Source organism: Culex quinquefasciatus, chromosome 1 (assembly GCF_015732765.1).
Source record: "Culex quinquefasciatus strain JHB chromosome 1, VPISU_Cqui_1.0_pri_paternal, whole genome shotgun sequence".
In the NCBI taxonomy this organism is placed as follows: Eukaryota; Metazoa; Arthropoda; class Insecta; order Diptera; family Culicidae; genus Culex; species Culex quinquefasciatus.
In genome coordinates this window covers 31987218-32007992 of record NC_051861.1, presented here as the reverse complement: position 1 = coordinate 32007992, position 20775 = coordinate 31987218, and the positions used below count along the sequence as shown (strand labels likewise).

At 41.2% G+C, this 20775-nt stretch overlaps 3 protein-coding genes across 3 annotated transcripts in view; all 3 read left to right on the top strand.

The window, feature by feature from the left end:
• The window catches only part of LOC6044857, a 67920-nt gene extending 51071 nt beyond the window's left edge, over positions 1-16849 (top strand). Inside the window, exons 15-25 of the mRNA XM_038262095.1 lie at positions 6006-6438; positions 6493-6639; positions 6696-6834; positions 6892-8979; positions 11662-11830; positions 11922-11999; positions 14888-15182; positions 15238-15320; positions 15377-15474; positions 15533-16089; positions 16150-16849. Coding sequence (XP_038118023.1) covers positions 6006-6438; positions 6493-6639; positions 6696-6834; positions 6892-8979; positions 11662-11830; positions 11922-11999; positions 14888-15182; positions 15238-15320; positions 15377-15474; positions 15533-16089; positions 16150-16735 — 4673 coding nt within the window. The 3' untranslated portion in view covers positions 16736-16849. The remainder of the gene's footprint in view (positions 1-6005; positions 6439-6492; positions 6640-6695; positions 6835-6891; positions 8980-11661; positions 11831-11921; positions 12000-14887; positions 15183-15237; positions 15321-15376; positions 15475-15532; positions 16090-16149) is intronic.
• LOC6044858 (aminopeptidase N) lies at positions 5840-9019 on the top strand. Its single transcript, XM_038248695.1, has 4 exons — positions 5840-6438; positions 6493-6639; positions 6696-6834; positions 6892-9019. The coding sequence occupies exons 1-4, from the start codon at positions 5948-5950 to the stop codon at positions 8983-8985; spliced, it is 2871 nt and encodes a 956-aa protein (XP_038104623.1). The 5' UTR covers positions 5840-5947; the 3' UTR covers positions 8986-9019.
• Positions 16850-19040: 2191 nt separating the features above from the next.
• LOC6044856 (probable low-specificity L-threonine aldolase 2) lies at positions 19041-20608 on the top strand. The gene is made up of 3 exons (XM_001862266.2): positions 19041-19368; positions 19443-19905; positions 19967-20608. The coding sequence occupies exons 1-3, from the start codon at positions 19122-19124 to the stop codon at positions 20415-20417; spliced, it is 1161 nt and encodes a 386-aa protein (XP_001862301.1). The 5' UTR covers positions 19041-19121; the 3' UTR covers positions 20418-20608.
• Positions 20609-20775: the final 167 nt, after the last annotated feature.

Sequence of the window (20775 nt, the reverse complement as noted above, 5' to 3'; positions counted from 1 at the left end):
AGATCAAGGTAAACGACCCATGAAGCAGGTCCTCCGAGGCCTGTACGACATGGATGTGAGTGTGCTGAAAGAAGAGCTCAAAACTCTTAAGTTGAACGTGATCGAAGTCTTCAACATGACGAGACACAACAAGGACATCAAGTATCGTGATCAACTGTACCTGGTTCATCTCGAGAGAGGATCGACTACGCCGTCTGAGCTGAAAGCAGTTCAACATCATCGTGACTTGGGAACGTTATCGTCCAGTGCACCGTGACGTGACACAGTGTTCGAACTGTTTGCAGTTTGGACATGGTGGAAGGAACTGTTTCATCAAGAGTCATTGTGCAACCTACGGAGGTGAGCACAAAACTCAAGCTTGCGAAACAATCAACGAGAACATCGAAGCCAAATGCTTCAATTGCGGCGGCGACCATTCGACCAAGAATCGAAGCTGCCCAGAACGTGCTGAGTTTGTAAAAATTCGGCAGCAAGCGACGACGAGGCACCACCCAAATCGTCGCAAAATACCACCAGCATTCACGGACGTGGATTTTCCTGCTTTGGCGTCACCTGGAGCGGGATCTGTTCGAGTGGTTCCAAATCTGCAGCCATTGCCGTTGAATCAGCGGCAAAAAGTTGCAGAGAACACAACACCTCCTGGCTTCAGTCAGCAACCGAGGGAAAACCAACCAACATCAACGGGGGAAGGCAGTAGTTTTCACCACAAGAACTTTTGGTTGCAAAACTCGCCAGGATCAAGTAAGAACGCTTGGAGCATTTATCTTAAAATACAGTTCGTAGTTTACTCGTTCTAGTGATTTGAATATTTCAATGAATTTATTTTTTGTTAGTTTTAAGTTAGGATTATTTGTTAAAGTGATTTTTTTTCTTTTTTACCCAAATGTATTCGATTCAATGCAATTATGTAAAACAATTTGAAGTAAATAAAATAAATGTGAACAGTTAATAAAAATACAACAAAGATGAAGAGCATTAGGCCATACCACTTAGCATGTAAAAGAAATGTAATTATTATAAGAAAGTTCAATAAAGAAATATTTAATTAAATTTAAAAAAACATCACAGTAAAAGCGGTGTATGCACTTTGGAAGGAATCGGTCAAGAAAAATTTCAAATGGGCAGCAGCGGCAGCGGAAGCAAGCCAGAGACGGTGAAGAACACGGCTACGTCACGGCGAGTGAAGTCAAAATCGAACCAAAATCGAACCAAAATTGAACCAAATTTTTGGCGCGTTGTTTTTGAAAATGTCGTATGCGCATCGAACATAAATAACAAAAATAAAAAAAATTACAAGGTTTTTTTTTTCTTTTTTTAATTTAATCTCAGGGGACAACTAGGGGAACATCATTTAATTCCGTTAAGCACCTAATGTTGGCATATCAGCACTGTGGTGTTCAGTGAAAGCTATTTTAAAGTTTTTTTTTACTTTAATTTCAAGGTAACTGAAGATTTTAAGATTTTTAGTTTAGTTTAGTACGTTTGGTTGAATAGTATCGTCAAGTAGAACTTTGTTTTATTGATCTAATAAATGTAAAATGTGGAAAAATTTACGTAATAATTGAAATCATCTCGCAAATATATGCAAAAGATAAAAAAAAACCGGCAAAAAATAGTTTGAGAACAAAATTTATGTATTTATTCCATACGACCAGCGCCGTACCTAGGGGTTGGCGCAGTTGGCGACCGCCAAGGGCGCCAGCCCTTGGGGGGCGCCGAAAACGATGATTGTACAAATTTGTCATGTTATTATAAAATCCTAGAAAGGTATTCAGAACAAAAGGGGCGCCAAATTTTAAAGTAGGACTACAAAATAACTCGATAATCTTGGTCGGAATATTACAAATATTACTTATAACACTTGGGGCGCCAAAATCAACTATTTCAATAATTGTACCAGAATTAAATTTAAAATTAAATTCTCTCAATTCATTTATCAAAGGGGGCGCTCAAGTGGCAAAAATTTCAGGGTTTTATAACAATTCTTTGAAATAGCTAGAGATTTTATATTCCAACTACAGTATATAAAATTCAATTTAAATTTCACCATTTGTTCCAGCATCAGGAACCATCAAGCTTTTTTATGTTTTGATGTATTTTTTTATATAATCAGCTATTTAATTGAAATTAACACATTTCTATTGAAACTCTGAAATAAAAAGAATAAGATATTTCAAGTATAAAGAAAATGGCATTTGAGATATTTTTATCGTTTTAAATGCAAACATGTGCGTTGAGATTGGCCTACGTTTTCGAAATACTGAAGTGTTTAAATCGAATATTTATAACACAAAAAATGCTTTGACTTTTGTTAAATTTCTAGCAAAATATTTTTTTTTCAACATAAAAATGGTGGTTTTTTAAGAGCACATAAATTGCTCTGAATATATTATATTCTGCTGCTTATATTCAATTGCTTGTAGCAAGAGTGAAAAAGTAAAATTTGGGTGTCTTCGACAAAGTTCCATGGATTGGCATGCCCACCAACTTTTTAGTCGTAAAATAAAATATTATACAATTTCTTGTATAATTTTGATTTGCAGAAACACCATTATCGCGGACCCATTAGATTTTAAACCAAAGCAAAATTCCAACTCCAAAAACAGCAATATTTTTTGGGAAAACACAAAGTTCCACTTAATTTTGCTTCTAGAGTCAATAATTTGAAGAATGTTAGTAACATTTTCCTTGAAAATTTTTGTTTTGTTATGTTTTAATGGAATGGATAAAGTTGCTTATCTTTCACATACATTTTTTTTTATTTCATGGATTCCATGTGTTGGGCTATCCAGTGTAATTTCGCCTGAATTTTTACATTTACACAAACGGTTCTAAAAGCTTTGTGTGTAGAGGGTGACTATTCTCGAGATTTTCAATTTCCCGGGAATCGAGAGTTGAATTTGGAAATTACCCGGGAATTCCCGGGACCCGGTAGTGTTTATAACTATGCCAATAGTGCCAGTAATGTATAAAGAAAAGTTATAAATGTGTTTCTATTTAATGAATTCAGTTACGAATTATTCATGCTTATTTAATGAAACGTTAATTAGTAGCCTCATTATTTTTGGGAACTATGATCTACTTCTTGATTTTTTTTTCTGAATCTGCAATACAACTTGTTGTATGAACTTGTTATTAGATTTTTGTGAAATAACAAAATAGCTAATATATAATTTCCCATTATCGGGATTTTTACAATATAATAAATAGCGACTCAAAACAACAATTTTAATATTTTTTTTCTTTTTTAAAACTGTAAATATGCATTGAAGAAATAGTGATCTGGAAAATCCGAATGTTCACATTTGGCGGACTTTACAAAGATTTCCAGAGTTTTTTTTATAAGATATAATTTAATATTGAGGTTTAAGCGAAACACAAAATTACTCCATGACATCAAAAAAGGAAATTACCTTGATACAGCGAAATTAAAATAATAAGAATAAAAAAAATGGATTATAAGAATTGCTAAGCTTGAAAGAGGATAAGAAAATTATACTCTTAGAAATAATAAACAAAAATATAAACAAAAATTAGACTTTCTTCTTGTGGCTAACTGCTAAGTATGCTTTAAGGTTAATTTTGGGGTCCACATTATTTTAAATTTTCCCAATAATAGTTATTGGAATTTTTAATAAGTTAAAATTTACACTTTCTGAATTAGAAGATAAGAGAAGCATTGGTTCATTCGAACTTGAACACCCAATGTTCTGAACAATTTCGAATTTTCATTTTTTTTTATTTGTTTATATAATTTTGCTTCGACCAAATTTCCCGGGAATCGAGAGGTCCAAAAATGGTCGATTTCCCGGGAATTCCCGCTCGTCACCCTCTATTTGAGTGTAATGGTTTTTATACAAAATTTTAAGAAACTTTAGATTTCGAAAAATAAACACAAAGAATTTCAATGTGTTAAAAAGGTAAAAACTAATTGCCTTTGTTTGAAGCTATGAATTTTCAAAAAACAAATTTTAGGAATTTTATATCAATCAAAAAACACAGTCACAGAGAAGAGAAATATTGTTTTCAAAAATAAATTGATTTGATCACCGGAAGTCAATTATTTGCTTATATTGGCAATTTGCGGCGAGAAATATTAAGCTAACCTAGGACAGAAAGAGGAGAGACAGAATTGAAGATCGCGACAACAGTTTTTTCAAACCTTTTGTCACATGGAGGATAGATCCAGACAGGGCGCTGGCAGTTATAAGGGGAAAGGAGGTGAAGAAGCTAAGGGCCATTCATTCTAAGTGTAATATTTGGTTGAACTAGCTCTTCACCTCCTTTCCCCTTATAACTGCCAGCGCCCTGTCTGGATCTATCCTCCATGTGACAAAAGGTTTGAAAAAACTGTTGTCGCGATCTTCAATTCTGTCTCTCCTCTTTCTGTCCTAGGTTAGCTTAATATTTCTCGCCGCAAATTGCCAATATAAGCAAATAATTATAAAAATAAATTGAAAAAAAAAAATAGTTTCAAAAGGAATCCATCCAAAAACAAGTTTGAAAAGGAGTCCATTTTCTAATCAGTTAAACTATTTTTTCAGGAATGCAGGAAAATGCTGATACAATGAAATTTAAGCTAGGTCAGATCAAATTCTGTTTAAAACGATAAAACAACACTCTGCTATTTTCAGTCAACATTAATCCTAAAGCAACTTTTCGTTACAACCTGTCTGTATTGAGGATATAAATCGATTGAAATGGTTTAAAAATAATAAAACATTAATTTGAATATTCTTCAAAGAATTAAATTGTGGTTGGATTTTTTAGCTGTTATATTTATTCAATCAATTACCATTATATTATTAAAACTCTTTGAAGCAATCGCTGAAAATTTAAGTAAACATATCAAAATGATGAAAAATTTGGAGGGGCGCCAAATTGATGCTTCGCCAAGGGCGCCGTGGACCCTAGGTACGGCTCTGCATACGACCTTTTCAAAAACCACGAGTAAACAATATTGACAGCGCCTCTGGCGGGGACTTTTTTTATTTGATTGATTGCATACGGGAATGGTGCAAGATTTTGCGTCAAAAAAAGTGTGTAGTTTTACATCAGGAACTGGTGAAATTGTCATCAGTTTCTGTTGAATTTCACATTTTTGCACATCTATAGGCAAAAACCAATAAAAAATAAACATTTTCTTGCAGTTACATGATTTTTGCATGCAGTCAAGCTATTTATTGATCTTAATTTTAACTTATTCTAACTATCAAAGTCGTTGTGTCTGTGAAAAATATTAATCAGAACCAAGATCAGAGCAACTTTTAGGAAATTTAAAATTTGCCGTTTCCCGCGGAATTTGTAACCCCGGAAAATTGGACGCTCTATCGCAGACTCTATTAGCTATGATCGTCGCCATATATTTTCGTGAAATTATCAAATCCACTTTGTTTTATGATAAAACTTTCTCATTTTATTTTGATGGACTTCGGTTAACTGATTCAGATCTAGAAAATGTGTTCAACTCTTTTCTAATATGCCCATTTTAATTAAAGTCACGTTAATAAAATAAACAACAACTTTCCTAATATTAAACTGTAAAGTGCTCACAAAACTACCATCCCTGATCAATGATCATAGTCCCGATTCCCTCCAGTTAACAGTACTTCTTTACTTTTTGTCTATGACCTGCGCTATCAGTCTATGAACAATACGCGAATAAAGCGATATCACTTCACCTAGGGATTATATCAGATCAATTGCCATTATCATCGTTTACTATAGCTCAGCGCTATCACAACTGATTGGAATATGGAATTGTACTGTTGAATCCCATTATCAGGCAGCAACAATCTCACGCTCAATTCGATACCTCCGTTTCTGTGATCCTCGCTAATTGCAATACTTTCGTATGCCATCATAACAGTAACTAATCTCTGATGGCCGAGTGCCGAATCAGTAAGTGCTTCACCCTCAGTCAGGAGCTTTTTGGAATCGGTGAACGATGGTGCTGCTATTGGAACTCTTGCTGGGATGTCTATTTTGGGCATACCAAACCCAAGCCTTATCTCCACTTCCGGATCGTACTCCAAAGCTGATTGTACCATGGTCCTACTTTGACGAAGCCTACAAGTTACGGCCCGTTTCCGAACCGCTGAGCTACGAGCTGTTCCTAGACATGAGTGATCCTAACTTTTATACCTACTCTGGTCACGTGAACATCCAAATGAGGTATCTGGAGGCTGCTTCCAACAGTTTCTACCTAAACAGTGTTGGACTAGTGATCAAGAACGCACGGGTCACGAAGCCCAATGGTGAGGATCTTCCAGTTAGTAACATTATCCCAATGGAAAAGTATGAGCAGATATACTTTGGGTTTGCCGAAAGACTGGAGCAGAATGCTATCTACAATGTGTACTTGGAGTTTTCCAACAGTATTGGAACGGATCTTAAGGGGTTGTACCGGAGTAGCTACATGGTTGGAAATGTCACGAGGTTAGTAGCAAGTTGAAGATCATAAGAAAAATATTAAAGATCTCCAACTCTAAGGTACATTGCAACGACCCACTTTGAGTCAACATACGCCCGGATGGTATTCCCGTGTTACGATGAACCGTCGTATAAAGCTCCTTTCGACATCCAAATCCGACACCGAGCACAGTACCACGCCCTATCCAACATGCCTGTCGCGGAGAAGTAAGTTCAATATAATCAGATATTTGTGATGCTTTTAACAGTTATATTACATAAAGGTTGATCGAAGAAAACGGTGAACATTATGTCACGAGATTCGAAAGATCGCCGCTGATGTCCTCCTACCTAGTGGCTTTCATAGTGTCTGACTTTGTAACTCTCTCGGATAGCCGGGATCGCATTCGGGTTTTCGCTCCGGTGAGTTTAGTAGTTAAGTATAAGCGAGTTCAATCATTTGAAAAGTTCAATTTCCAGGAAAACCAAGTGGAACATACTACATACGCGCTCGACTTTGCCACAAAGTCTCTAGAATACCTGGAAACCTACATCGGTCACCCATTTCAACTCCCGAAAGTTGATTTGGTTGCCATCCCGGACTTCAACATGGGCGCTATGGAAAACTGGGGACTAATCACGTTCCGTGCCGTATATCTGATTTACGATCCGCAGTCCACGACTGCCAGAACCAAACAGAACATTGCCGACCTGATAACGCATGAGTTCGTCCACTCGTGGTTTGGAAACGAAGTGACTCCGGAATGGTGGACATACCTTTGGCTAAGTGAAGGTTTCGCCCGATATTTCGAGTACTATGTTACGGACCAGATCGAGTACGAGTGGTTGCTGTGGGAACAGTTTATAGTGACTAATGTTCACGCGGCGTTGTCCCAGGACGACAAAGCCGATAATCGCCCTATGAGCTATTACGCCACAGAACCTGACGTGTTGAATGGGTTGTTCGACTACGTAGTGTATGCTAAGAGTGCTTCGGTGATCAAGATGATCCAGAACGTCATAGGGATGAGCACTATGCGATCGGCGCTGCACGATTACATTGCAAGTCGTAGCTACCAAACCACCAAGCCAGAATACCTTTACGAATGTTTTGAAAGGTACAACCAGGTTGCACTCCCGTCTACAATTGAGGAGATTTTAAATAGTTGGGCAGACAACGCTGGATACCCAGTGGTGACCGTTACGCGGAGCGGTAATACCGTTACTTTCTCTCAAAAGCGCTTCTGGACGCCAGTTCAGGGTGTGTCAGCTCCTACAGATTCCAAGTTCTTCATCCCACTGAACCACATTACCTCCGCCGATCCTATCATAGAATTTAAAGATACCTCAGCTACCGACTGGCTCACGCCAGCAATCCCTCAAATAACCAAAGATTTACCTAGCTCTGTCGATTGGATCTTGGTGAACAAGCTTCAAACCGGATACTACCGAGTCAACTACGACGAACAAAATTGGGCCGCTTTGACAAACAAGCTGAAAACCAACATTGGCGCCATAAACAAACCAAATCGAGCTCAGCTTATCGACGACGTATGTAACCTTGCGAAGGCCGGAGAAATTAGCTATATTACTGCACTCAATCTATTACAATATCTTGAGAATGAGATCACCTATATTCCGTGGAGTACCGCGTACAATTCGTTGATCCACTTGAACCGAATGCTCTCCGCCAGTAGTGATTATTCTCGCTTTGAACACTTCGTACGAACCCTCACCGAAAGCGTTTACGCCTTTATTCGCCTGACCGGGTCAGAAGAAGATCACGTTACAAGACTTTATCGCGGAAACAGCGTCTACCTGGCGTGCTACTTTGGCGTGGAACTGTGTCTGCAGGATGCCCGCAAACTCGCCCAGCAAATGCTAACCGACGAGTCGTACACCGTTCCTGAAGAGGTTCAATCGTCGGTGTTCTGTGCGATCAATCGTTACGAAACAACCTTCCAGGAGGACCTTCTGGAGTTGCTCTTTGATCGCTACCTCCCAATTAAGGCTGACGACACGGGAACAATCAGTCGCTTCATCGCCGGAATGGGTTGTACTCGTAACCTGACCACCATCAAGACCTACCTGGCGTTGACGGTGACCAACCTGCCCGGCTTCAAGCTTACCGGCTCCGAGCGTAACCAAATCCTGACGGCCGTCCTGAGCGGTAGTTATGAAGGCCTTCGCGAGAGTCTGCGCTTCATGCTGGAGTACTTCGGAGACGTATCGTACCTGTACCACTCGCTGGCGAGTATCTTCAGCGAGTTTGGAGCCAGAATCAACAGCAAGGAATCGTTCGAGTTGCTAAAGGACATCGTTGACAAGTATGGAAATGTGTTTTCGGATTCTGTGAAGGACGCTGCGGATCGTGCGATCGTACAAGCTGGTCAGAATTTGGCCTGGGTAGAGAAATATGGCCCAGCTATCGAAAGCTGGTTGAAGGAGAACGAGTACGAGCTGACTGTTACACCAGCGCCTCCCGGTGATGATGATGGCGGTGCTGCTTCCGTTGGGACTGGAGTTTTGCTGACCTCGATTATGGTGCTGTTCAACGTGGTTGTTCAGGTGTAAACAATATGAATACAGTAGTTGTTCGGTAACTGGGCTGAGAACATAACATATAACATTCATTCATTTATTTCAAATTGTTTTACATTTTTGCATTTAATCGAATATATTTGGGTAAAAAAAAAGAAAAAAAAACACTTTAACAACTAATCCTAACTTAAGACTAAAATAAAATTCTTTGAATTATTCAAAATCATTAGAACGAGTAAACTACGAACTGTATTTTAAGATCCAAGAGTTCTTACTTGTTCCTGACGAGTTTTGCAACCACGCAGTGTTGTTGTCATCTCGATGAAAATGTTCAAAAGTTCTTGTGGTGAAAACAGGTCACTACTGCCTTCACCCGTTGATGTTGGTTGGTTTTCCCTCGGTTGCTGACTGAAGCCTGGAGGTGTTGTATTCTCTGCAACTTTTTGCCGCTGATTCAACGGCAATGGATGCAGATTTGGAACCACTCGAGCAGATCCCGCTCCTGGCGACGCCAAAGCAGGAAAATCCACGTCCGTGAATGCTGGTGGTGTGTTACGACGATTTGGTTGGTGCCTCGTCGTCGCTTGCTGCTGAATTTTTACAAACTCAGCTCGTTTTGGGCAGCTTCGATTCTTGGTCGAATGGTCGCCACCGCAATTGAAGCATTTGGCTTCGATGTTTTCGTTGATTGTTTCGCAAGCTTGAGTTTTGTGCTCACCTCCGCAGGTTGCATAACGGCTCTTGATGAAACAGTTCCTTCCACCATGTCCAAACTGCAAGCAGTTCTAACATTGCGTCACGTCACGGTGCACTGGACGATAACGTTCCCATGTCACGAAAAACGAAACGAAAACGAAATTATTGGCACTACGCCCCCCGGGGCATGGCCTTCCTCTAACGTGGGATTTCTGCTCCAGCGCCTCTGACGAGACAGGAGAAACCGGGACCGACGTTTTACTTCACCATCCGATAGAAGCTCAGTGGATAAGGCGGGAATCGAACCCGCGTCTCATAGCATCATCCCATGTCACGATGATGTTGAAAATTGCCCGAACTGCTTTCAGCTCAGACGGTGTTGTCGATCCTTTCTCGAGCTAAACCAGGTACAGTTGATAACGATTCTTGATGTCCTTGTTGTGTCTCGTCATCTTGAAGACTTCGATTACGTTCAACTTCACAGTTTTGAGCTCTTCTTTCAGCACACTCACATCCATGTCGTACAGGCCACGGAGGACCTGTTTCATGGGGCGTTTACCTGGATCGTCATGGCTGTAGTATTCAATCTTTGTGTTGTTCAGGAAATCCCGAACGTAGTTGTAATCTTTCCTGGTAGGTAGCAGAATTTTGAGTCCATCAGCACACAAGCGAATGGAAGTCCGTAAAGCGCCAGATTTGATAAACCCGGTCAGCCACATTCGCACCGAATCCGATGACGATGTTTTCACAAAAATGGGTGGCAACTTTTCCCGTCGTTCAAATTCTTCCTTCTCGCTCACGTCCACACGGAGGGTAGCTGGTTTCCAGACGAATTTTGAGCGTCCTTGCTCAAACTGCCTGGCTTTGCAGGTAGCGCTTCGGCATTCTTTAGCTTCTTCAAATCTGCCGATCCTGCTGGTGAGGACCGCCTCTTTTTCTTGCCGTGAGGCATTTTTGCACTTTTTAAGCACATTTCAATATCGAGGAGTACCTCACTGAATGGTGGTCCACAAGGGAATGAAACTACAATGATTACTTTTCATATTTCTCTAATTGTGGCTTAAAATTACATAAAAGTTTAAAAAAAAGTTTTTTTTATTTGTTGAACATGATTTTAGCATCCATCAACCCCCCGGTGATTTCGGTTTGTTTTGGTTTTTTGACGTTTGTCTGCTTTTTTAACTGGGCTACGGCCCAGTTAAACAACGCCCAGTTACCGAACAACTGCTGTATAAAATTAATTTCAAAAATGTCTTCTAATAGCATCTTTTTATAAAACTTTGCTGTGCAGTTTGTATGAAAAGTTAAAAAATAAGACTTTAAAATCCTTTAACCGTTGAATTAAAGTGACAAATTCCTGAAGAGCAATTTAAACGGTACCAAAATTTTGAAAGAAAATTCAAAAATCTAGATATGCAAATTTGGGTCCCGCTAATTTAAACTAACAGATAAGTTGAATTACTTTTTGAAAAAAATGCTTTGGTCCATATCATCATGGGGCGAATAGGAACATCAGGCTTTAGAGCACTTAGAAGCTTGAAATTTAGATATCGGCGTTAAGAATATGTTTTGTTATATTTATTTATCCGAAATCAATCTATTGGACAGTAACAAGGCTTCCACAGGTGTCCCAATTCGTCCCGCGTGTCCCGCTTCGTCACAGATGACGGTAACAATTAAAAAATCAAAAAGATAAACATATCTCCAGTAATCTTGACCTCCAGTGAAGTCAACAACTGAACTGATTTAAATAGCAAATAGGCATTACCAAATTATTTGACTGATATATTCGCTCTCGGTTAAGCTACAGTGATACTCCACAGAACACGGCCGAAATCGATGTTGCTTGCTCAGCAAGGTGCATATAAATGAATCAAAATTTTTTTTGGAGCATCATGGTTTTTCTCCTATTTTCAACATGCTCCAAAATACACAAAAAAAACTCTTACTGCTGGCTCTTCTTCCATTCTCACGGGGATTCACACAGAACATCTTTCTCAGAAGCAGAATTAACCTGCTCCTCCCGCAGAGCACGATCAGCCCGATCAGTCAAGATCGAGACTTTGCCGTGAACGGTGCTGTTTTAAGTGTCCATTAAATCTCCGATCAGCCATGCTGTTGGCTAACTACCGGGTGACGTTGTTTGTCGCCACCATTATTGCCAGCTCGGTGGTAGTTCCCGGTAAGTTTTGACTCATTCGGTCAATTAACTCGGTGATTGGTTGTTTGTGTTTGCAATTTTGGATTTTATTGACCCGTACCATTATCACCAGGCTCGGCCGAGAATCTGCCCGGGATGCTGCTGGACTACAGAAATTCTTTTCTTTCGTACGAGCAGAAGGGACTGGATAGTGAGTATTTTAAATTTTACAACAGACATTACAAATCACATAAAATGTAAAAAAAATCTTCCCGACAAATGTAAAATGTTAATTTTTAGAGATTTAAAACAAAAAACTGTTTTGAACTTTAAACGCCAAACCAGCCATTTTGCACCATTGGTTGGTTATAACAATTCTCCTTACAAATTTGGCGAATCCGGTGCTCCATTCAATGGAGTCGATTGTCCAAACCAGAATATTTGAAAACTTGTATCTTACCAAGAAGTATTCATTAGGATTGCTCGAGATGGTCGATTTTTCAGAACATGTTTTTTCGATTGCTTTTAGGTCCCTAAACAACTCCATAAAATTTGGGAGCGATTGATTGCGTCCACACTTTACGCATTGCATTTCAATTTTGTACGGAAATTAGTATGGAAAAAGCTTCTTTTAAAAAAATGACATGGGGCAATTATGCGTAGAACGGCAGTATATTAATTCAATGAATATTCAAAACCATCAATTAATTTCAGTTTAAGTGATTTTGATCCTATCAGTAATGCAAAAGTCTTAATCGAAAGATTTTCTTTTGACTCTAACTAAGGAGTATAATTAAATAGTGGCATCATTAGTGCAGTGCCTATGAGGACGCGCAGTCTTGTTTTTTGTGTTATTTTCGTCACTTTTGTGACACTATATGTGTGCATGGGGTGATTGGTCTTCTTTTTCTCCTTTTTTTCATTTTTTTAGTTCGCGCATTCGTTGGCCGATGAGTATTTTTGTTCTCTTTATATAGTTTTCGATAGAAACGATCCGAATTCTTGTTTTTAAAGACAAGCAAGTCGTATTGCTGGATTAAGTCCTTTCTACATCGTCGATGATCGGAAGGCACGCCGACGAATATGTTTTAAGGCTTATGATATAAAATCATTTCAATGAGTGAAGCCCTTCCTACATCACCGTTGATCGGAAGGCACGCCGACGAAGGATTTCTGAAGAATCGCGGTCGAATTAATACTACCGTAAACTGGGGTCAATCGGGACACATGGGGCGAATTGGGACAGCAGTTTTAACCATGTTGGAGCACAACATTTTGATTTTTCTGGTTGGTTTCGGTTAGAACAGATTCAAACCAACAAAATGTGTACATCCATTTCCAAATTTAAAAGCTTTAAGTGCTCTAAAAATTGCTGTCGATATTCAGACTGAAGTCTCGATTCACCCCAGATTAAAGTATATTTAAATCTCTAGATAGCTATCTTTCCGCAGCCGGCTGCCTAAGATTTTAAAAAATGTCAACAGGTAAACAAATTGCTTATGGTCGTATCACCTACCACAGTGAATCCTGACCTCATTCCTCAAAACTCATGTGATACTCTGTCGGAGACGCAGCTGATTTGGCGGCCTCAAGTATCGGACTAACATTCCCATCCACTTCCCCGTGTCTTACCACTGGTCGTGGCCGGCGTCGATATTGATCAGCACGACCGGGGCCTTTGAAAATTGCGAAGGGGTGATGATTGGTTCCTACTTTTCATCTGTGGTCCACGGAGCAATGTTTGGGGGTTCTGGTCAATAACGAAGTAGCAGCTACGGGTAGACACCAATGCTATGCTATGCTATGCTATTTTTATTTTCCACTAAATTTTCAAACCAACACAATAGCGTCAAAATTGGGAAAATTCTCTAAAACTATCCCAAAGAAAGTACAACACGTTTTGGACCAGTTTTGAGGACGCTGTATCTTTTTACTGGAGCAAGATAGCACAATACTTTCTTCGGAAAAGTTTTAAAGAATTTTCTCAATTTTGACGCTATTTTGTGGGTTTGAAAAACATAGTGGGAAATAAAAATGGAAAAAAATCCAAATGTAAAAAAAGGTTTTTCCATACTAATTTTAAGTGTGGACGCAACCAAACGCTGACAAATTTTAGGGGGTTGTTTGAGGCCAAAAAGGCTATTCTGGTTTGATTTGATCATATTTTAAATTTTCCATATCGACGTAGTCGTGCTATCTTGTCGCACCCGCCATTTTGACGTTCCGAGAAAAACGCGTTTTAATGTTTGACCTTGAATATTTAAAAACGAGAGCACGCAATGTATTTTGTTTGGCTCACCATTCTGTGCATTGTCCCAAAGTTTGGTTGAAGTTGGTTGCTGGAGTCCCGAGTTATAATTACAAATGTTTACGGTAGTCTAGCTTGTACGTGCGACAAACGCATCATGACTTTCCTGGCCTGAAATCCCTTTGGCCTTTTGTCGCACTTAAATCAATTTTCATGGAGTGACAAGATAGCACGACAAGATTGAAACTACTTTCATATGTAAAGTGACAAAAATGCACGGAGTTTTTTCGGTTTTTGTTGAATATCTCAGGATTGAAATCGAATTTTGGGGATCGGTGAAGGTCAAAAGGTGAGGCATTGTGAGCTGCACAAAATGGCGTTCTTAACTCAACTTGGCCCAAAATGCACGTACGACAAGTTAGCACGATGGCGACGATATAACGATGAGCCAGTCTAGTGCTCATAACTTTCGATTTGGTGTCTTAAGAAAAGTTGGCATGATTAGGAAAACTCCTTAGACTCGCACATTCCTTATTGCAATGATGGTTTATACTTGTTGTGATACTTCTCGCTTCAAAAATATGAAAAGTAGACAGTTGGAGCTTTGTTGAACAGGTCCAATAAACCAAACTTTTATTGGTTTTTGAATACTTCTGACTGAAGGCGGTTTGAAAAACAATCATTAATGAACATTTGGTATAATTTTACATGAAATTTGAAAATAGCAAGTTTCTGTTTGCTGGTTGCCATTCAATGTTTAACTTTTCCATTTAAAAAAAAAAATGAAATCTCACTGTTTTTTTTGTTTCCAATTATTAAAACATATTCCTTCTTACAAAATTATTCCCCAGCTTGTCCCTTCACCTACTTCCGCGAAACGTGCAGCGACTTTGCCCACGTGACCGTCGTCAGCACCCCGAACACGACCTGCCTGGGAACTTTCATCAGCGAGCAGTTTGCCCTGGTCAGGGCCAGTTGTTTACCACCGGCCGGAACTGTACCTTCCAGTATCCGACTCGTGGCCGCCAAAACCGCGCAATCCATTGGGGCCTCTGCCGTGTTTATCCATCCGGACTTTCAACGGTCCGGAAGCGCTGAACCTTCGGTGATGGATCTTGCCGTGCTGAAGCTGAACGGTTCCGTGAGGTGAGTGGTTGTGGATTTAAGGTGGAGTTCTGATTTGATTGGTTTTTGATTGCAGTTTTAATCGGAACTTGGCCGCAAGCTGCCTGTGGGCATCGGACTCTGTAGAAATGTACTCCAAGGTTCAGGAAGTGTACTACGGTAAGAATTTGGAATTTCTTCAGCATGACTGGCAATTATTTGTGTATATTTTCAAGACCTGTCCACAAACAAGATGAAGCAGAACTCGACCATCTGCACGGGCGATTCCAAGAATGACTGTCTTAAATCAGTTCAGCGCCAGTGGTGTCAAAGGGTATCTCGTGTTACGAAGCTTAATGAAAACAGATGTTCGCACGTTGTCCTTATTTCAGAAATCACCAAACAGCTTGCTCCAAATTCGCGAACTTGGCAAGTACAAAATGCATCCGATGTTGGCAAGCGTTGCGTGCGATTTGAATGGTGAGATCGTATCGATGGTCCAGTATCTACCTTGGATCCGAGAGGTCACCAAGAACACGGACATCGAGTATGACCTGACTAACACCGGGTTGGGGGAGAAGTGTACGAAGGGTGAATCCGTAGAAGAGGGCGTCTGCATGCCGATTGAAAAGTGTCCTCAGGTGTTGAAGAACTTCAAGAAGCTTCAGCACAGTGACAAACTCAGCACTTGTGGTTTTGAGGGTCATGAACCGTTAACCTGCTGTGCCACGGAGGATATGTTGGTGGGTCCGGAGAAGCAGGACACATTTAGCGGGATTGTGGCCGAGATTGAGCAGTGCGAGCGAATGTACGATGAGTTCCGCAGGACACCTGAGGAGTACCAGCTGAACGCACAGGTTGCTATCATTGATCTGCACGAGTCGCTGAACTGCAGTGCAACACTGATAACGGCCAGATATCTGCTGACGTCGGCGCAGTGCATTTCGAAGTAAGTCCTTAAACATGCACTAAATCAGTAATCAACTAAAATTCTGTTCCTTTCCGACAGTGCCAACCTGAAGAACGCCGTTGTTTGGCTCGGCATGTCCAACGACATCGACGGCGTGTCCCAGTCGAATCGCATCCACTCGGTCTACCCCCACCCCAAGTTCAACCCGAAAACCAACCGCAACAACGTGGCCGTCGTGAAGCTCACCTCCCCGGTCCTCATCCAGCCGTACAGCGTTCCAGCTTGCCTGTGGTACACCAAGTCCAAAATGCCAACCACTCTGGACAGCACCGGATTCGACCAGGCCGAACGGACCATCGCGGCCACTTCGGCCAGCCCGATGTACTACGGTGACTGTCGGCGCCTTTACAATCCGGAGCTGATTCCGGCGGAAATGTGTGTCCACCATCAACCTCTGAAGGAGTGTGGACCCCAGGATGTGCGGAGTTCGTGCGGCGATCCGGGCAGCGGACTGTACTCGACACTGTACGTGGGTGAAGATATGAAACCGGTTACCTATCTGGTGGGTGTTTATAGCTTTGGCTTTCAGTGCGATAAGGGAGGACCGGCCATCTACTCGCGGGTCAGTGAGTATTACGCGTGGATTAAGAGTGTAATCTATTTGACAGCACAGGAGCAGGATTAAATTGGAAAGGTTTCTCGGTGAAATACATTTATAAATTTTGCAAATCAAAGCACATAGAACTCTATTTTAACTTCGAAAACAAAATAAAACATACTGATTGACCATTGGATGGATTGGTCCTACTTTGTGTCTCTATTTTACTGTTTGAATTTAAACCAATTTTAGAACTTGACTTTTAATTCGTATGAAAGCATTTCTCCCGTAAATCACTCTTTTTGAATTATTTCTTTCTCCATGGGAAATATATGTATGTTTGGTACTGTTAACTGGGGCGAATCAGTACAGCAGTTTTAACGATGTTGGAGCACGTCGGCTTTGAACATTGAGGTCAAAATTTTTTTTAAAAAATCTCAAAAATGCTAGCAAACTTCATCAAATCCAACTCTCTTAACTGCATTCGAAAGGTCATTTGAAGCCACTCAAAATGTGCCATAAACATCCAGGATTGGTTCGACTTTTTACTAATAGCTTTTGCAAATTACTGTTGAAAATTGTTTTTTTTTTTTTTCAAAACCTTTATATCTTTTTGCAACAGCCTCCAACATCCAGCCATGAAAGATATACAAATAAATCTGTATTTTACAGATTTTTTGATCCCAAAAATCAAAAAAATCTATATTTATATAGATTTTTATTAAATGATTTAGTTTAAATATTACAGATTTTTCTGATAGTTTTACGATTTTCGTAGAACAAATTGAAGATAAAAAAATCTGCCTGTTGTGTGGGACAAACATCAAATGGCTTTTTCTCTGGTTGCTGTTTTTGCATTTGGGACATTTATGCGATCATGTCCACAAATTATTTATTAATTGGCCTTGAGACACTCTAACTTACATATTTGATTTTGACCTAAGAAAAGTGTCCAAACCAAATGCTCCAGATACCTAGGTTTCTTTGGAATTACCCCCAATATCAAAGTTGAAAGTACCTAGACGACCGAAAAAACATCTTTTCTGGAGTATTTTTTTTTTAAAGTCCAATAAACCAAATTTTCAGTTATTGCTTTTTGGGTGTTTTTAATACCCCTGACTCAAGGCGAGAAACGACGCGTCGTCGTCAGAGGACTTCCACCGGCTTCACCTGAATTCGTCAAGAAGAACCTCAAGGAATCGCAAAACCTGGATTCCCCAAGGGGTACACCAACCTGAAGCAGTTGAGTGAAATCAAGCGCTTGAGAAGATTTCACATTCACTAGTGCCAGCTGGGAGGCCTACCGGAACAAGCGACCGAACGTGACCCAGTGCAGGAACTGCTTGCACCTGGGTCAAGGAACCAGGAACTGTCACCTCAAGGGGAGGTGCAACAACTGTGAGGGTCCCCACAAGACGGACGAGTGCGAAGTCCAGGAAGCTCAGCCAAAGCGGTGTGCCAACTGCTCTGGAGCCCACGAAGCTACGGACCGCAGCTGCCCCAAGCGTGCGGATTTCATCCAGCGGCGGCAGCAGGCGTCGAAACCAAAACCGCCGGCCCCCGAGACGGTGGAGCCACGGAGAAGGAAGCCGGGGAGGTACCTACTCTACAGTTCGACTGAGCTGTGAGGGATTTTCTCCGAGTACATTGGCAGGTTCAAGACCTGCAAGACCCGCTTGTACAAAGTAACCCTGGTCAGTTACATGATCTCCAAGTATGGAATTTAAAAAGTTGTTTTGGTTTTTTATTATATATTGCTTTTACTGATCCTTGGTCCCAACCTGGTCACAGTACCTAAAAGGACCTAATAAAAATAAGTTAAATATTAAAAAAAAAAAAACCCTTTTGTATTCTCGGTAATCTCTGATTTCGATTTATGTGGAAGAGCTTCAAAAGTATTTTTTAACTGATTCCTTTTTCATATCAGATTAGGGTGTAAAAATTTAAGTGTGAATATTAATAAACCTTTTATGGGTGATATATGACTCCAAGACCCGTAAAATCGCTCTGCCTGTCTCCTCCAATTTCGAGATTATTGCCATAAACAACTGCCATCGCTTCCGAATAACGCTTTAACGCACGATCACGCTACTTACTGCATTATTATGCATTTTTCTGGTTTTTAAAAATAAACCAACCAACTAGTTTAACCACTCTCCTTTTTATTTTGTGTTTTGCTTCCTCGTCAGCATAATCGCGCGTGCCTCCTGGACAGTGACTTCGTTCTACACTGAGTTATATAATACCTGATCTTATCAAGTAGCACACATCGAAGCTGCTGTATTTATTTAGTTGTACCTACTAAGGCTATTCAATATGTATTGTACACAAATCTCGGTCGCAAGCACGTGCGTGTGCGAATTTCAGTGCCAAACAACTCCATGGGGGCAGAGAAATCGAGAGCAATTCGCTCAGTTGATAGCAGCCGCCGGTTAAGCTCAGACGTCTTCAGCAATTCTTCCCTGGTAAAGCAATGTACTCCAACGGTGCTGCCTCCGGCGACGATTCGTCGTCGTCCCATCGCGTGGTGGACTTCCGCTCGGACACCGTCAGCGTCCCGACGCCCAGCATGCGCAAGGCGATTTACGAGGCCACCGTCGGAGATGATGTGTACGGGGAAGATCCAACAGTTAAAGAGTTGGAGAGACGCTCGGCCGAGCTGTTTGGCAAGGAGGCGGCCCTGTTTGTACCCACCGGGACAATGGGCAATCTGCTGGCTGGTAAGTGGCGAACGCAATTACCTTATCAGCTGCAATAAGGCGTACTAAAATTGACATTGTCATGCTTTCTTCAGTTATGGTCCATTGTTGTCGCCGGGGGTCGGAAGCTATCGTCGGTGATGCTGCGCACGTTTTCTTGTACGAGCAGGGAGGAGCCGCCCAGCTGGCCGGAGTCCTGCTGCATACCATCAAGAACAAACCCGACGGTACGTTCTGTCTGAAGGAGCTCCCCAATATGTTCCGCGGGTTCGACGTTCACGAACCCATCACCAACCTTGTGCTTGTTGAAAACACCCACAACATGTGCGGCGGCAAGGTTCTGCCTTTGCAGTGGCTCGAAGATTTGGCCCAGATCTGCAAGCGGAACTCGGCCAAGGTTCACATGGATGGAGCGCGCGTCTTCAACGCGGCTGAATACCTGGGCGTTCCCGTGTCTCGCGTGGTTCGCGACGTAGACTCGGTTTGCTTCTGCCTCAGCAAGGGTCTGGCGTGTCCCGTTGGATCGATCCTGCTTGGAACTAAGGACTTCATCAAACAGTATGTAACTTCTATCCACTCATCAAACCTTTATATTCAATTTCCGCCATATTCCTAACAGAGCCCACCGCTTGCGCAAGGCCCTCGGCGGTGGAATGCGCCAGGTGGGATTCCTAGCCGCAGCCGGCATCTGCGCCCTGGACGAGATCGTCCCCAAGCTGAAGGACGACCACCGCCGTACCCGCGCCGTCGCCGAAGCCATCGCCGCCCTGGAATGCCCCATCTTCAAGGTTGATCTGGAGAACCTCCACACCAACATCCTGATGGTTAACATCGTGTCGGACCGGCTAAAGTCGGATCAATTTTCCGCACGGTTGGCCCAGGTCAAGCAGCAAGAGCTGGACGACGGACTGGTGGACCGAGCAGGAAACGGCATTTCCGTGAAGGTTAGTGCACGTGATTGGTCCTTTTCGCGCATCGTGGTGTACACGAACATTACGGACGAGGAGGTCGAGCTGGCGATTCGGAAAATCAAGTACGTGATTGAAGAGTACCAGCGTGAGCTGAAGTGAGGAGGTGGTTCAGTAATTGATCCGATGTCGGTTGTTTGAAGAAGCTTCATTCATGCAGTGCAAACCTTGAGTTTTTTTGTGAAATTCGAAGTTAAAATTTCAAATAGCGCCATGCCTCACGTATAGTCAAAGTACAAGGCGCTATTTGATGTGACGAGTTGAAAAAAATATATGATTATGGTTTTGAAAAACAATTGGTTTTTTTAAATTTGAACAAGATTGCAAACTTGTGCTAATCCTGTTTGATCCCGAATTTGAAATAAATCAGAATCTAATCTAATATCTAATAATCACGATAGAAAGTGATTCAAGGACCTTAGGAACATGATATGTATGCTGGTTTCGGAAAATGGGATTT

What these genes read in the sequence shown, in the direction of transcription:
- LOC6044856 (XM_001862266.2), top strand. Translation starts at nt 19,122, where the DNA reads ATGTACTCCAACGGTGCTGCCTCCGGCGACGATTCGTCGTCGTCCCAT. An exon ending in AATGGGCAATCTGCTGGCTG is followed by an intron (nt 19,369 to 19,442) that starts GTAAGTGGCGAA and finishes TGCTTTCTTCAG; the next exon opens with TTATGGTCCATTGTTGTCGC. An exon ending in ACTAAGGACTTCATCAAACA is followed by an intron (nt 19,906 to 19,966) that starts GTATGTAACTTC and finishes TATTCCTAACAG; the next exon opens with AGCCCACCGCTTGCGCAAGG.
- LOC6044858 (XM_038248695.1), top strand. Translation starts at nt 5,948, where the DNA reads ATGGTGCTGCTATTGGAACTCTTGCTGGGATGTCTATTTTGGGCATAC. An exon ending in ATGGTTGGAAATGTCACGAG is followed by an intron (nt 6,439 to 6,492) that starts GTTAGTAGCAAG and finishes TCCAACTCTAAG; the next exon opens with GTACATTGCAACGACCCACT. An exon ending in GCATTCGGGTTTTCGCTCCG is followed by an intron (nt 6,835 to 6,891) that starts GTGAGTTTAGTA and finishes TTCAATTTCCAG; the next exon opens with GAAAACCAAGTGGAACATAC.